We start from the raw sequence: 16,379 nt of genomic DNA, 5'->3' as shown, positions 1-16,379 counted from the left end.
CTCTTCTTCTGCTATACTTTGGATTAAGACCCATGCCCAGTACACTTTCTGAATCCTCCTTTGCTAAAACCTATTTTTTTTCTCCGAGTGCTTTCTAACATTTGCTGACAGTGTGCTGTAATGGGGAAGTCCATTAAGCAGAAACGTACACATCTCTCTACTTAGACATGCCTGCTCTTTAGCAGTCACAAAACATTACAGACAACCTCCATCAACACTTGGGCATTGTTTGAGTCTCCAGTGGGCATCTTCAACATTGTAAGTTTCAGGCACTTTGATCACAGCCATGTATTTTTATATATACCAGAAGTCATAGTGCAACAACAAGGACTCGAGTACTACCTCGGGTTTCAAACTAATATTGCTGCTCCTGCTAGTTATGCATAAAATCACATTAAGCAGACAAGCAGCAGCAAACCAACAGTATTGAAAGGCTTTTCACTTACTTGTCCTGCAGTTGCACTCGATGTCCCCAGTTCAGAGATTTAACGTAATGTTGGACCGCTTTCGCCATTTTAGACCTTTGGAGAAATTAAAATTACTGTTAGGATGTAAAACGACAAGCTGCACAGTACGAATCTTTTTATATTTAGTGCAAGTGTTTGTCTGCTGTAGTGTTAGTCTCTGGTAGTTTTAATCTGTTGTAAACTCTATGGTGATGTCCAATTTGTTAAGAGCTCTACAGGGCATTATTCAACTTTGAACACAGCAGTGGTGTTAGTGCACTGTGAACTCTTGGGTGCATAGTCCACTGTGTACCCTGTTGTGACAGTAGTCTGCTATCAGCACATCATTTGTATTAATCCACTAAGAAACCTGCAGTGGTGTTAGGTCATTGCAAGTCGTGTGGCGGTGTTAATCTGTTGCAAATCCTGCAGTGGTGGAGTCAACTGGTGCGCCACGCAAGAAAAGACCATGTACGAGGCGCGTGGCTGGCTCCACCATTGCTCAATCACCTTTCATGGTGACATGCAGGGAGATTGAGTTAGAGAGGTCTGCTAGCCTCAAGTTGAGCAAGGTGTTTAACATGCGTTGGCCCGCACTGTGGCTTGGTCTGCAGACTTGAGATGCGCAGGCCCATGGATGGTGTACTGAACCAACAACTACTGCAGAGAATTTGATCTAAGTGATAGCTGTAGCACTCCATTCTTGAAAGGGCAGCAGTACATTCAACAGTCATAGCTGTAAAGATGCTCATTTTCACAATTCAATGATCTCAAACGAAAGGCGAGGTTCTTTGATCTCTATAAATGTCAAAAGGGTGGAGAAATTGGAAGCATATATAACTTTATTATTCACAGGGCGTGTGTTAGCATCCCACAAGCTGTAGGGCCAGATCCGCTACAAACTCCACCTCTTGTAGTGATCAAGCAAAGGTCCTTTGTCCCGGTCTCTTGCTCTGCCCTCAGAGGAAACAGCAAGAGCCACCTCTTGGGCCAGGGAGATGGGCTCGATTATAAATCTCAGTCAGTGCTTTTCAATATCCCTGCTTGCCCTCTGCCAAGCAAAACAACATTTTTGAGCACTTCGACATATGCCATTTGCAAATACAGCTGTCACTTTTCAGGGCTACCTTCCAATTTGCATTAGGGATGTAGTAAAGTGGATAATGTAAGAAGTTGGATCTTTGAAGCAGCGAGGTGGACCTATGATTGGGGAGAGCGGAGACCGGTAGCCCATAATGTCCTCACCCAAGTGTGCATAACTATGCCCTATTTTTAGATTGACAGACCACATTTTTGGTTCCAACTCCAGCTGCCCAGCCATGTCCTAAACTGAATAAATCGAACCTATCTATTTTATGTTTTACCCTTATTTTACTCTGTATTGTTTTACGTCTTTTTCAAGTTTCTTCAATTTGTTTTACTCATTCATCTGTCAGATGAAAGTGTTGACGTAAACACAGGAGAAGTGAATGTTTCCGCATGTCACAACTTTATTGAAATTACCCAATGCATTTTGGGATATGTTCCTTTCGTCAGGGGTATCGACAAAATTAAAAAACACCACAATCAGCATAGATATAACATTCCTAATTTGGTTAAAAAACTTAATGTTGAATGAATTCAATGTGTAAACTTGGCAGGAAAAACATCATTTTTTTCGAAAAAAATGTAAAACAATAGGGAGTAAAATAAGGGTTAAACATAAAATAGATTAATTCGATTTATTAGATTCATTCAGTTTAGGACATGGCTGTGCAGCTGGAGTTGGAACCAAAAATGTGGTTCTTTCGTGTCGGTTCATATTGAAAGCGCAATGGGGCAGAGCGTGGATCTAACATGCACGCCCTTACAATTCTGAAGCGGTCAAACTTGAAAAAGAAAGAGTACATGGGTGTGCATCTTACCACCCTCAAATGTTCACTATTTTTAGATCGAACATATATTTAGTGATCTTAAGACTCAATGAACTACTTGGTGAATACATGTATATAGAGTAGTGTGTGACAGACCAAGGACAAGTGGAGTTAGGGGAACAAGACTGTATTTACAGGTCCACTGAACGTTGGGTACGGTTCTTGATGCATAAATTATTCCACGGTGGCAGAGCTTGGACACAAAAATGCATTTCCCTCAGAGGATAATTTGAAGGAAGAGACAGACAGACAATCTGCCCTCTCATTCTGGGGATTGAGTGAGCAAGTCTAAATGAAGTTTATGGTACAGACGGACAATGCCCTTCCCACAGATTCGTGATGCATTCAACAGGTATAAAGCTCTTTGACCTATTTACTTACGCTCGGTCTGTATGAAAGATAAAAATAAAATGCTGTTTTCTTATGTTCCAAGACCTCAGGTTGGGTTTGCATTCATGCAGGTTGCAATTTTTTAAATATAACAATTTTAATTAATTTCAACCTTTTTGCGAATTTCTTTTTTCTCTTTTAATTATTTTACTTGCTGCTAATGTATGATGCACTTTACATTCTGAATCTTTATATATGACATGCTAAAATTGGATTTGTATACTGTACAATATATGGACTACTTTTAACTAATGTTTCCGATTTTAAGTGATGTTATCTGTATTGTTCTTGTGATAATGTATGTTTTATGAGTTTTTTAATCCTGAAATAAACATTTGAATACTCAAATCGTTGCATTTCCTGATAGACAGGGTGCAGACAGCAAGCACCATCATATTGTTCATCTAATATGGTAATATGGCCATGAAAGACTGCAGGGTTGATGGGTGCAACAGCAGAAAATCCAAAGGCAATGGACTAGAGCACAAAGCAGCCAGAGAAGGAGGCACTCCTTACCAGTCATGGTGAACAGGATGGGGGACATTCCAGCCATAGTGAGCAGCATCTTTGAGCGCACCCCCAAAAAGTGCTGCCTGATGGATCAGCTTCTTCGGAATGCAACCTACATTCACGCATGTGCCACCCAGTCCCCATTTAGTACCTACAAAAAGATGTAAAAAGATAAGGAATAACATCACATAATACGGTATCAAGTGTCAATTACAGCCATCTCACACATGGAGAGGAGCAATTCTTGCAGAATCTCAATTCACTAGGACTTTAAACTGTTACAGTCCTTCAGGTTAAACGTCATGAACCCTACCCCTCAAACCACCTGCTATGTGCCTTCCCTCTCATCAGGTCTGCTCAGTTGGGCGCCATCTCTCAGACCCCCATTTCTGCCTTGGACACATAGATCAAAGGAACAAACAGGAGGTAATCTAAATTTCAACTGTGGGCTCCATTGGTCACATTATCTAAAGATCACAGAAGTAGTCAGTTGAATGACTTGTGTATTTCACTCTACTGATACATCTAACCTCACCTGAGATTACAAAATGGCGAGAAACAGCATCAATATATGCTCCTAGGTGAGAGCCTGCAGCTGGTACAAAGTGCAGGTCTCAGGCTCGAAGCTAGGAAGGGTCCACTCCGCCTTCAACCATCTGATATTGCTAATGGAAGTTCCATTAAACGGAGAGAATTGTTATATCTAATATTAACAGCTCTTAAAAACAGCAACTAACGTAGTACTCTATTCTATACAAAAATGTTTATTGTTAGTGGCATCTTCGGAATTATTTAAAGAATTCCATACTGTAAATTTGAAATTAAAAAATTTCAAGAGACACTTAAAATTAAAAATAAAAATCGCAATGCTCATTACTTCGAAATATTAGAATTCTGAAAATTCTTTAAAAAGTAATAGAATAAACAATAACAGAAAAGATGTGTGACTTCTGTTGCAAACGACAGACTACAGAGAGAAGGGACCAGGCAAGCACCCTCTCGCCGTAAAGAGGAACAACACAATGGGTCCAAAAGTAAGAGTGGCATTTATCTTTTAAGGACAACATATTTAAAAAAAGAAAACAGTAAAAAAACAAAAATGCTGAAAATAATGAAGGAAAAAGAAGCAAAGAAAGGATAACTTAATTGGACAGAAAAAAGCGGGAGAGCGACAGGAGAAAAGAAAAAAATGAATATATAAATATTTGAGGCATTGAAAGTAATAAGATACTTTAAAATACAAAATTTAACTTTTTGAGGTATATTTGTCACTCGCCATCTAAAACCCAGCATTTAGCAATCAAACGAAGAGTCAAATCACAAAGTCTGTGCGAAGTATGAATAAAAAGCACTGAGATCTCAAGATTTTCATGTCCATGTGTGAGGAGATCTTTCAGAACAGGTTATTGCTTTTCATTCTAGGATTTCTTGCTTGTTGGGCGTCAATGAATAGATGATGGCTCCTGGCGACCATAGAGAGAGATTGGCTCCAGAAGGCGCTCTTCTATTTGAGCCTTAAACTTCTCAGTGGCTTGTTCATAGTTGTTGTAATTGAGTCCATCCATCTTGAGACTAGTCTGCTTTTTCTGCCGCATGACAGTCTTTTTCAAGGAATTGGGTCTTTGCATTATGTTTCTACAGTAGGACTCTGGGCATCTGTACTTCAAGTGATACCATATAGCTTGATTTCAAGATGGATATATCAGTGTGTTTTCCAGGTTCCCCACCGGTAATCTTAGAAGACTCCTCAAACACTAAAATTCAAAGCATGTATGCTCTCCCTGACCTGTTTCTTTCTTGTCCAACGTTCACACCTTTACAGTGTCATGGGGAAAACCATTGGTTCAGTTCGATGTCAGGACCCGGAGGCGAGTATTATGCCAGACGTTCTCCATTTATTTCAATAGCAGACATTCAGTAATCATAGCAACCTCATTTCCCAACATTCATGTGCAAATCAGTACAAGAACACAACAGAAACAATTGTCCAATCCGGGCTCAGCCTGACCCTTAAGAGCCCCCATCTGCCTGTAATCATCCTTTTTTAGGTCTCGCCTGGCGAAAGCAGCGCATGCGCTGCGTCGCCATGGAGAGAACCTTTTGGAATCGATTCAGCCAAAGCTGAATGCACATGCATCCAAAAGGACAAAGATGGCTGCTCTCGCCATCTGCAAAGCTAAGCATGCATGTGTAGGGACAAAAAAATGCACGCTCAGGTGGACAGCCCGACGCCATCTTTGTGCACATGCAAGCGCATTTTTTGTCCCTACGCTTGCATGGCGGCGTGCTCACGCGCAGCCACCGCTCGACCCCAGGAGCTGGCACGAGGCTTTCTGCGAGCATTGCTTGTTAACCGTTGGTAAAATATTTTTTCTAGGGGGAACCCCTGTCAGTTCCCAGGGTGAGAAACGGGACAAAGTCCCTCCAGCCATTGACCGGGGAACCACGCGCTCGTGCGTTTGTGGGTGCTGCGGTTAACCGATAATTAAAATAACATTACACTGTAGCGAAAATTGCTGTTTCTTCAATAGAAAACGTGACTTTACATTCGTTAAAAAATGCCTTTTGTTTCTCTGAATTCAACTAAAGGCACATTTGCCGCTTTGGAAAACGGGCTCAATACTCATTCTCTTCTGAAAGTTCAGTCGCCATTAACGCTTGTCTGCGAGGATATGGAAGTCGCCACAATTGTTTGCTTTGAGGTTGTATCTGCTGCCTTTCTGCTGCACCTTCCTTCCCTGTGGGAGAAGCAACGGCGCGCTGTCTGCAGCACAAACCTGCTGGAAACACTTCGCCCCTCTTGGGCCCGGTGTCACCGTGGAACAATGGGCGGCACTTTCCACCAGCGCAGGTCTCTAGGAGCTGTCGGGATCGGCTTGTTAACCCCTGCAGCGTCCGCGGGCTGCAAACATTTCATTGCATTGAAGACTCCTCATGTGTTATAGTTCTTACAGCACAGTGGCGGGAATAGAAACATTTTACTCCGCTGATCCATAGGGGTGGAGGCTCAAAAATGGCTGCATTGGATTCGTGAATGGTTACGTTGTGACAGGCCACGCTTTATCACTTTCCTTTGACAAACTTTGCACCCAAAGATATTGGAAGCATGGAAAAAATTGAGATAAAGGTATTCTGGTTTACTTATTTCATCAGAGTGCATTTTAACATAGTTAAGGGTGTAGGGCAAGCATTTCTTCCAATAGTGCCCTAAGTGGACAAACAATTGGTGCCCTCTACGAGCCCCCACACCCCTTCATCAACTCAACTTCATCCAAACCTGCTTTAAGGTCTGGCTGGACAGAATAGTTGTCGCCAGACATTATGCGATCAACCTAAACAAGCATTGGCATAGCCAATAGGTCTCACTTTTTTGACCTTATAAGTATTTAGTTATGCAGCACAATATCCTTGGTGCAACAACATTAACTGTTGCATGGCTAAACACTTATAAGGTCCCAAAGGCGAGACCTATTGGCTATGCCAATGCTTGTTTTTCGCTGCTGCAGCCGAAAGATAAATCAGGGACCTCAGTCCTCGCTTTGTTTTGTCCACAGTTGTATTTCTTTGACTTTGCCGTATTTGAGCTGTCACACTGTTTGTATACTGCATATTCGGTGCTTTTGTAACACAGCGGCCACAGGAACGCTCAGTCGCTCCTTTCGCAGCCGCTCATTTCGTATTCATTGACTGTGTGGAGCCATGAGGGCTAACCTGCTGCGGTCCTACGACCGCTTGGGGACGTGCCTTCGCCCAAGTTTTGTCAATGCAAGAGCTTTCTCTTCCATGATGCGCGTATGGGCGATGCTTTTGGCAGCTTCAAGGCGGACATAGCCGATTGCTTCCCTGATTGTGGGTGCGTTTTCTTAGGTGCACCCACATGGACTGGAGTCTGAACGCTCGCAAGCGTCTGTAATTTGACATATTTCCGACCTGAACACCCCCAGGGGTCTGTATACCAGCATAAATACATACAGCAGTGCTTCTGCATTACAGAACACTAACCCAGACTGTGGTTATTGGCCAGTCCCAAAAAAAGGCGGTTTTGGAGGCTTGTGTCTGTCAAAATTACAGCTTAGCTACCCCTATTCAACTGGGTTCCCCCGGTCCATTTTTGCCCTCTGTACCAACGCTTTCCTACGGTGCTACTTACTCCATTATCTGGCTTGGGATGGAACAGTACGACGACTCCTACGCCGCCGAGGAGAAGGTAGCCTACTTCCCAGTGTCTGTAGTGTTTTCTGAGGCAGTGGACACCCCTAGCTACAGGTCGGTCTCAGACGTGGTAGCACCTCAGGAGAGGAAATTACTCGATTATGCACAGAAGTGCTTCCAACCCCTCCCTTCGTGGAAAAACCTACCCGGACCTTTGGCCCTCTACCTCCTGGGCTGCCTGTGAAACTGGAGAACCTGCGCAAGCGCCTGCATACCAGGTGTACATCTGGATGCCTTTACCAGATTCAAGAAAGCCTTCTTGGGCCATGCTTTGCTCCCCACCCCACCAGCCGAAAACTCCCAGTTACCACCCTATGCCCTAAATTTCCCCTCCTGCTTCTGACGGATCCTCAGTGAAATTCGATGAGGATTTCCATCAGGAGCAGTCGTGGAGGCTGAAGAATGCCCATTTGGGGTCAGTACCCCCCGCAAGCACCCCTGACGGGACAGAGTCCGACATGCTGGGCCCGGAGGCCCTCATGCATCCCTGCTCAATGGAGACGTCTCTGGCCGAGAAGTTCACCACATATGTGGCGGGGAGGCTGCGTACACCTTTGGACCAAGAGATCTGCAACCGCCTAGGGCCAGAATGCCCCTGGCCTTCATTGGAGGGTAAAGCAGGGTTCTTCAATCTGTGGGGTGTGCCCCCCTGGGGTGGCGCGGCACCATCCCAGGGGGGGCGCGCACTCCACTCCGATCTTCCCTTTGTGCCCGTTCCTTTGTCTGTGTGATTCTCCCAGGAGGGGGTTGGTTCATGGAGTTGATGGCTTCGGCTGCGGTGCGAGGCGGGGGTCTCCTCTGCCAAAAACGAAAGCAAACAGACACGCTTTCAGTTTTAGCAGAGGAGACCCCTTGCCTCCCACTGCAGCTGAAGCTGTCGACTCCGTGAATTGGCCCCCTCCTGGGAGAGTTAGCTCTTCCCAGAAGGGAGAGAAGCTTTCCGGAGAGGTTTTGAGGCACTTGAAGTCTGCATTAAAAAAAATATTTTCGAATACGTGGGCAGGCGATTCTGCTTCTTTTCTGCATAAGAGTATGATCGGTGTCTTAAATGTATTCTAACACACTGTAGCCATTATAGGCCTTATGACAGATATTTTGCGCTTCAGTAAATACAGGGCAAATCATTGTGGTGGTATGAATACAGGATGAATCTGTTTGCTCTATTATTTGCCACCTTTGTTTTACGTAATGGACTAAAACGTATGTGCTCCAAACTAAGGGGCTTATTTACAAGGCCCTTGCTCCACTTTTGCGTCATTTTAACATGGGAAAAATGACGCAAAAGTGGCACAAGGGGCTTGTAAATCTGCCCCTAAACCTTTATCCTCCAGCACAAAACGGAGCAAACTGGTATGATGCAATTTTTGCTCCATTGACATAACACAAAACACAGAAAACAAACGTTCTCCACTGTTCAAATACAAATGATGCGGTTAAATATGAGGATAAATCAGTTGGTTTTATTAAAGTAGCACGAAATTAACAAAATCAGTTTACCTCATGTTTTAAAATAAGAATGTTATTCAGGTTTCAGGACTTATTTTTAAATTGTTTCTCACCCATCTAAAAAAAATTCTAGGCAGGAATGTCTCACGCTTTTATGGGACCCGGGCATAACATTTAGTGGGGCCTCCTGACTATTGGGCACAGCAAGCTTAACAAAGAATCTTAACTATTTTCCAATACTATTTCTACCTGCAACCTTCACGTAGGTGTACCGTTCCTTTTCTAAGCTAATTTTCTCTCACGATGAACACTCACCTCTTCCTACACCTCTCTCACAGTCCCTTTATTTTCCTTACATTTGCACAACACCCTTTCACTTCACTCCGCATTGTTGTCAAGTGTGACACCTTCTATCGGTCCTGGCTTCTTAGCTTATATCTCTGTGCATTATAATAATTGTATTGTACTTTGCTTATTAGAAATATAGGTTTAAGAATCTCAGCATTCAATATGTTGTTGGCTAAATAGCCAGGGCTTTAATGAGGGTGTCATGAATGAAATATGGCCACGTACACTTCCCTCTTATCTCTTCCATACATCACACACTCACTATGTCTGTCACCTATTTTCCGGCCCTCTCCCATGCACCTATCATATAATACACACCGGACAACTCTCCTCTCTGTGGGTCTGAACATTACAGTAGGTTTGGGCAATGAAAGCATGAGCTCCTTCTCAAGTAGCCCCAAGTCGATAGATTCTGTCTTGCTTATCCCTGGTTCAGTATTTCATGACAGAGCATTGCCACAATTGTGCAGGGCTAGAGGTGGGCACAGGTGGGCATCATCATGCCAGGGTTTCCCACAAAATGGCAAGATTTACCATTATTAAGGTAGCAATCCAGGACACAGTCCTCCATATATAGAAATACCGACCGTCCTACCCACTGACACAGTTGCAGCAGTACCACCAACCTACCCACAGAAGCAGTTGCACCAGAGCCATTCAAGTCCTTGGCTCTTATTACAAAGAGCTCTTCCCAGAAGGGAGAGAAGGTTTCCGGAGAGGTTTTGAGGCACGGGCGAGGTGGGCTCTGGCCCAGGGCCCAGACTTTCAAGGGGGGTGGGAGTGAGGGGGAGGGGAGGGGGGTGGCGGGAGTCCTTCAGTTATTTTGTGAAGGGAGGGAGAGGTTGCAATCCGGGTTTGGGCCATGAATCGGGACGGTGGGCTCTGGTCTGCGGTCCTCAACTCATGAGGATCTGTGTGTGGGCACCGAAGTGTTGGTGTTCAGGGATGTTGGTCTGCAGATTCAAATTTGAATCATCAAATGTGTGAGGGATGTCGGGTGGAGCCGGCCACCAGACGTCCGTTTTGGTGCCATGTGGGTGAATATATGTATGGGTGGAGTGGTGGATGTATGGGTGGGGTGATGGGTGGAATGGTGGATGTGTGGGTGACATGGTGGATGTATGGGTGGGGGGTGGATGGATGAGTGAGGGGATGGATGGATGGATGAGTGAGGGGATGGATGGATACTGTGATACTGTGTTTTTTAGATTTACCTATCTTTTGGGCACATAACGCTGCAACCTAAAGCACCCTCGCACAGCCGAATAATCGCTGCAGCGGGTGAGTGTTTGTTGTTTCTTGCCGCCATTCCCGACCCATCAGACACGCCCACTCGCGCTGGCCACACCCCCTGTGCCAGGCTATTTAAACGCACGCTGACTACAAGCGCCACTCTTACAGAATCCTCCTGAGGCGAAAAGCCGGGAGCGTAGATAGTGAATCTCTTTAAAATGTATCAGTGATACTGTGTTTTTTAGACTTACCTATCTTTTGGGCACATAACGCTGCAACCTAAAGCACCCTCGCACAGCCGAATAATCGCTGCAACGGGTGAGTGTTTGTTGTTTCTTGCCGCCATTCCTGACCCATCAGACACGCCCACTCGCGCTGGCCACGCCCCCTGCGCCAGGCTATTTAAACGCGTGCTGACTACAAGCGCCACTCTTACAGAATCCTCCTGAGGCGAAAAGCTGGGAGCGTAGATAGTGAATCTTTTTAAAATGTATCTGTGATACTGTGTTTTTTAGACTTACCTATCTTTTGGGCACATAACACTGCAACCTAAAGCACCCTCGCACAGCCGAATAATCGCTGCAGCGGGTGAGTGTTTGTTGTTTCTTGCCGCCATTCCCGACCCATCAGACACGCCCACTCGCGCTGGCCACGCCCCTCCCAACATACTTTCCACTCCCATAAAACATGTACATCCATCGGAAGCGCAGCGGGCGCGACGATTGCGCGCCGAAGGCGCGCTTAAGGCAAGCTCGTCTGCGCTCGTCCGCGCCGAGTCCGGGCCCAGGGCTACCCCCCTTGGCCCTGCTGAGCCATGCATCGCTCAAACTCCGACTTTACTTAAATACACCTCCAACCAACTCCGAAATCTTAGGTCTTCGGCAACCCTGCCACATTCCTTACCGTATCTACTACATACCAACCCTATGGTAGGTCCTTATAAGTGCCCAACCTGCACTACTCCTACCCCCCTGGCCAATCCCCCCTTCCAAATCTTAGCTGCACTTATTAATGCACGCTCTGTTCCGAAACATAAAACTGAAATTTCAGAATTCATTGAGTCGCACAATCTAGATCTCCTTTTTATTACCGAGACTTGGGGTGATGACTCTTCCGGCCCGGATTTTAAAACAGCCACCCCTGAAAACTACTGTGTATACAGACTAGATAGAATGAAAAGAAAGGGGGGAGGGGTAGCCATTATTTACAGGAACCACCTCAAAGTTAAAATTACTGATCTTAAACACTATGATTGTGAGGCCTTGTCCTTTTCCATCTGTCTCTCTGACGATCATTTGTAGGCATTTTACTCTACCGCCCGCCTGGGACTAGATCTAAATTCCTCAACAATCTTAATAACCTAATCGAGGTCACAGCTGGAGCTCCTCACTTTACCATACTGGGAGACTTTAATTTCCATCTTGAATCCATTTGTGACCCTGATACCACGGCGCTAATTAACGATCTATTAGCAGCCAGCTTCCAGCAAACTGTCAACCAGCCTACCCATAAAGCCGGACATACCCTTGATGGTATATTCACTAGTAATCCACACATTGCGGTTTCAGAGGTGATCCCTCTCATCTGGACGGATCACTCCGTAGTTTGCTTTTCCATTAAACTTAAATCCATTCCTCCTTCTATCGTATCATCTTCTCCTATCTCTTTCAGAGACTGGAAAAATATCAACACTTCTCACCTAGCTTCTATGTTGTCTGACAGCCTCATCACTACTGAACAGGATCCGTCTCTAGCCTCCACCAACTATCTCAACAGCCTAAACACGGCTTGTCATGTGCTAGCACCCGTAAAAACCTCCCATCGTAGCAGAAAGCTCCCCTCGGCCCCTTGGTTCACAGAATCCCTTCGTCTTCAGAGACAACACTGCAGAAATCTGGAAAGATATTGGCGCCGCTACTACAACCCCACTGATAACATCCCATACAAAAGCACCCTCTCCAAATATAAATATCTTATTATCTCTGCAAAGACCGATTATTACACCGCCCAAATCAATCAGGCAAAAAACTCTGCAAGACAATTGTTCCAGGTAGTTACTCAACTTTCTAACCCCCCTACCCCTCGTCCTGACGTTTCACAAGCCCTCTGTAACTCTGTTGCCGAGTTCTTCGAAGACAAGGTTACCTCTATTTTCTCAGCATTCACCCACTCTGTTCCCACTACCACCACCAACCAACGGCCGCCCATTAATACCCCTATCTTCTCGAATTTTGAAGCAACCACTGAGGAACAAATCAGACGCTTAATTTCTAGTACAAAATCAGGATCACCCTTAGATCCTTGTCCCCCTGCCACTCTCAATCTCATCCCAGAAGCCATTTCCCCCGCATTGACGAACATCTGCAATGCTATGTTCAGCACTGGCTTATATCCCTCAGTTTGGAAAGAGGCTATCATTAAGCCACTTCTAAAAAAAAAAAACACACTCGATCCCCTCCTCCCAGCCAGCTATCGACCCATTGCATGTCTTCCTTTCCCTGCAAAGATATTCGAGAAAACTATGAATATACAACTTTCCAAATTCATAGATAAAAACAACCTACTGGATGAAATCCAATTTGGGTTTAGACAGGGTCACGAAACCGAAACTGCCTTACTAAAAGCGGCAGACGAAATAAGGATGACATTGGACAAAGGAGGAGCGGCAGTATTAATACTGCTAGATCTCTCCGCAGCCTTCGACACGGTCGATCATGCCACCCTGATCGACCGTGTCTCGCAATAGGCATCCACAACAAGGCCAAAGAGCTTCTCGCCTCCTTCTTAACGGACCGCTCACAGACAGTAAAAATGGGATATTTCACCTCCCTTACCTTCACCCTTCCCTGCGGAGTCCCGCAGGGATCCTCGCTAAGTCCGACACTGTTTAATATTTATGTTGCGGACTTAGCAAGGGTGATAAAAACCTACGGCATCGCCCTCACGACCTACGCCGACGACACCCAATTGGTGCTATCGGTGCACAACGATGGCGCATCAGTTGCTGCCAACTTTCAAGAAGGAATGCTGGCAATCAGTTCCTGGATGTCATCAAACTGTCTCAAACTGAACTCTGACAAAACAGAGGTGATGACATTCGGGAAACTGGAACCTACTTGGTCCCCCCAATGGTGGCCAACTAAGATGGGAGCCCCACCAGTACCTGTCACTAAGGTTCGTAACCTTGGAGTTACGTTTGACAATAAAATGACCTTCCATCATCATGTCAACTCTGTGGTTTCCTCATCCTTTTTCATCCTGAAAAGGATCAAAAAACTTCAACCCTATCTTCCCACTTCAGCTGGCAAAACCTTAATCAGCACTTTGGTCTTTTCTAAAACAGACTATTGCAATGCCCTTCTTCTGAACGCCCAGGAAAAAGTCCTTAACAGGCTGCAGCTAGTTGAGAATGCCTCAGCCAGAATCTTACTGGGCATCCCCAAGTTCTCCTCGATCTACCCTTACATTCAACAACTGCACTGGCCGGCAGTCAAGAGCCGTACAAAATTTAAGGCACTGTGCATCGCCTATAAATCCATCAACAACTTAGGCCCACAGTTTCTCAAAGACGCCCTCTGCCCGCTTGAAAATTCAAGAACGCTTCGTTCTTCCTCTGCCCAGCTGCTCAAAGTTCCACGAACTAAAAGAGCTAACTGGGGTGACAGATGTTTCACGATTTCTACAGCTAAACTCTGGAACACACTCCCCCTTTACATCAAAACGGCCCCTACACTCATCAGCTTTAGGAAGAAACTAAAAACCTGGCTTTTCTCACGTTAAATTTCTGCCATAGCTATCATTCTGTATACTGAGCGCCGAGACACCTCCGGGTAGTTGTGCGCTATAAAAAAATTGCAAAAAACATAAACATAAACATGGATGGGTGAAGGGGTGGATGGATGGTGAGTGAAGGGGTGAATGGATGGTGGGAGAGAGGATGGATGCATGAGTGGAGGGATGCATGAGTGGAGGGATGGATGGGAGTGGATGGATGTGTGTATGGTTGGAAGGGTAGATGGATGGGTGGAGGGGTGGATGGATCAGTGAAATGGTGGATGGATCGATGGGGGGGTGGATGGTGGACGAGTCAGTGGGTGGATGGATGAGAGAGGTGATGGGTGGATTGATGTATTGATGGGTGAAGGGGTGAATGAATGAATGGATGGATGAGTGAAGGGGTGGATGTGGGGATGGATGGGTGATTGAGGAGGGTGGATGGACGGGGGATGGATGGAGGAGTAAAGGGGTGGATGAGTGGTCAATGGATGGATTCATGTGTGGATGAGTGGATGGATGAGTAGGTGGATGGAGGGATGGGTGGCTGGGTGAGGGGGGAATGGAGAGAGAGAGAGGGGGAGGATGGATGGATGGATGAGTGAGGACATGGATGAATGATTGGCAGAGTGGATGGGCAGGTGTGTGCATGGATGGGTGAGGAGAGGAGCATGGAGATGGATGGGTCAGAGAGTGCATGCATGAGTGGGGGGAGGGTGGAGAGCGGGATGGATGGGTGGATGGATGAGTGGGTGGGGGGATGGCTGGATGGGTGAGAGGGTGGGTGGTTGGATGGATGAGTGAATAGATGGATGGGTGGAAGAGTGGATGGATGAGTGGAGGAGTGGATGGATGAGTGGGAGGATAGCTTGGGTGAAGGGGTGAATGGTTGGATGGATGGGTGGAAAGAGTGGATGGATTGGTGAGGGGATGGATTGGGTGAAGGGATGGATGGATGATGGATGGATGGGTGAGGGGGTGGATGGAGGGATGGATGGGTGAGAGGATGGATGGAGGGATGGATGGTCGATGGGTTTGCAAGTGGTTGAAGGGGTTTGGATGTGGATGGGGCACAGATGGAGGGACGGAATGAATGGTGGGGGAGTTGGTGGATGACAAGGTGTACATGATGGATGGGGAGGGTTGTGATGACTTTCTTTGCTTTCTTGGTGCCATGGGAGCTGTGGTTCAGAGTGGGAGGTATTTGAATTGTTTGGCTGCTCCCTTGCCTATTTGTTACTGTTCTGTATTCTATGTGTGCTCATGTGTGGGATCTATGCATCATGCGTGTGACATTTTGCGTGACGTCCAGCTGCTACTTTAATGCGGGCCCCCATGGGCAAGGACGAGTTCCATGTTTTGGTTCCCGCTTGGTGAAGCACCCATGGTGTGTTCCCTATAGTGGATTCATCACTGCGGTCCTCCCTTTGGTTCACTTGTGCATGGTGCTTTACATCTTACAATGTATTTGTTTATTTGTTGGGGAGTTTGTGAGATTGGGTTCTCAGCACTTGCGATGTTGAAGACTAGGTACCGTTCAGGACTGGATGTGGAGCACAGCCTGAGGATGGCAGTGGCAGGGATCCACCCACAGATTGAGAGTCTAGGTGTGGCTAGGCACCGGCACACCCGTCACATTCATGTTGGTGGTGTTGTTGTTGATCTGTGTCCTGTGTAAGGCAGGGCATCCTAGTGGGGAGAATTTGCGCACATTTTGTCTTGGAGGATTGTGTTTTGAGCTGTGTGGTACACCTCTGTCGTTTCACCACACCCACTCACAGGCCTGCAGTTTGCTAGGCACTCTTGTTGTGTTGAGCATTGTTTGCCGGATATGGACCGTGGTGTGCGCGTGGCAGTCGATCATATGGTGTGCCGGATTCCCGAGGTTTCTGTCGGGTGGTGGGGGGGCCCAACATCTGGTGGGGGGGCTCAACCTGGAAAAGTTTGAAGACCTCCTGGGTAAAGTCACAGCTACGCCATAGATCGACTCTAAAATGGCCACATTCCTGACCAAATATATGAGATCACCAAGCAAGGCCATTGACCGCTCCTGGCGGTCAGGCCAAGATAAACTGCTAAACTTGACAGGCCATTAACTAAAATCCTT

General features: G+C 46.1%; 1 protein-coding gene across 1 annotated transcript in view; it reads right to left on the bottom strand.

Moving 5' to 3' along the window:
* TXNRD2 (thioredoxin reductase 2) overlaps window positions 1-16,379 on the bottom strand; it is a 422,726-nt gene that overhangs the window by 314,639 nt on the left and 91,708 nt on the right. Inside the window, exons 4-5 of the mRNA XM_078667932.1 lie at window positions 3,266-3,410; window positions 447-521 (exon numbers count right to left, since the gene is read on the bottom strand). Of these exons, the coding sequence (XP_078524058.1) occupies window positions 447-521; window positions 3,266-3,410 (220 nt within the window). The remainder of the gene's footprint in view (window positions 1-446; window positions 522-3,265; window positions 3,411-16,379) is intronic.

This window comes from Lissotriton helveticus, chromosome 11, assembly GCF_964261635.1.
Source record: "Lissotriton helveticus chromosome 11, aLisHel1.1, whole genome shotgun sequence".
Taxonomy (NCBI): Eukaryota; Metazoa; Chordata; class Amphibia; order Caudata; family Salamandridae; genus Lissotriton; species Lissotriton helveticus.
The sequence above is the reverse complement of the archived record's forward strand: the minus strand, read 5'-3'. Positions and strand labels throughout refer to the sequence as shown.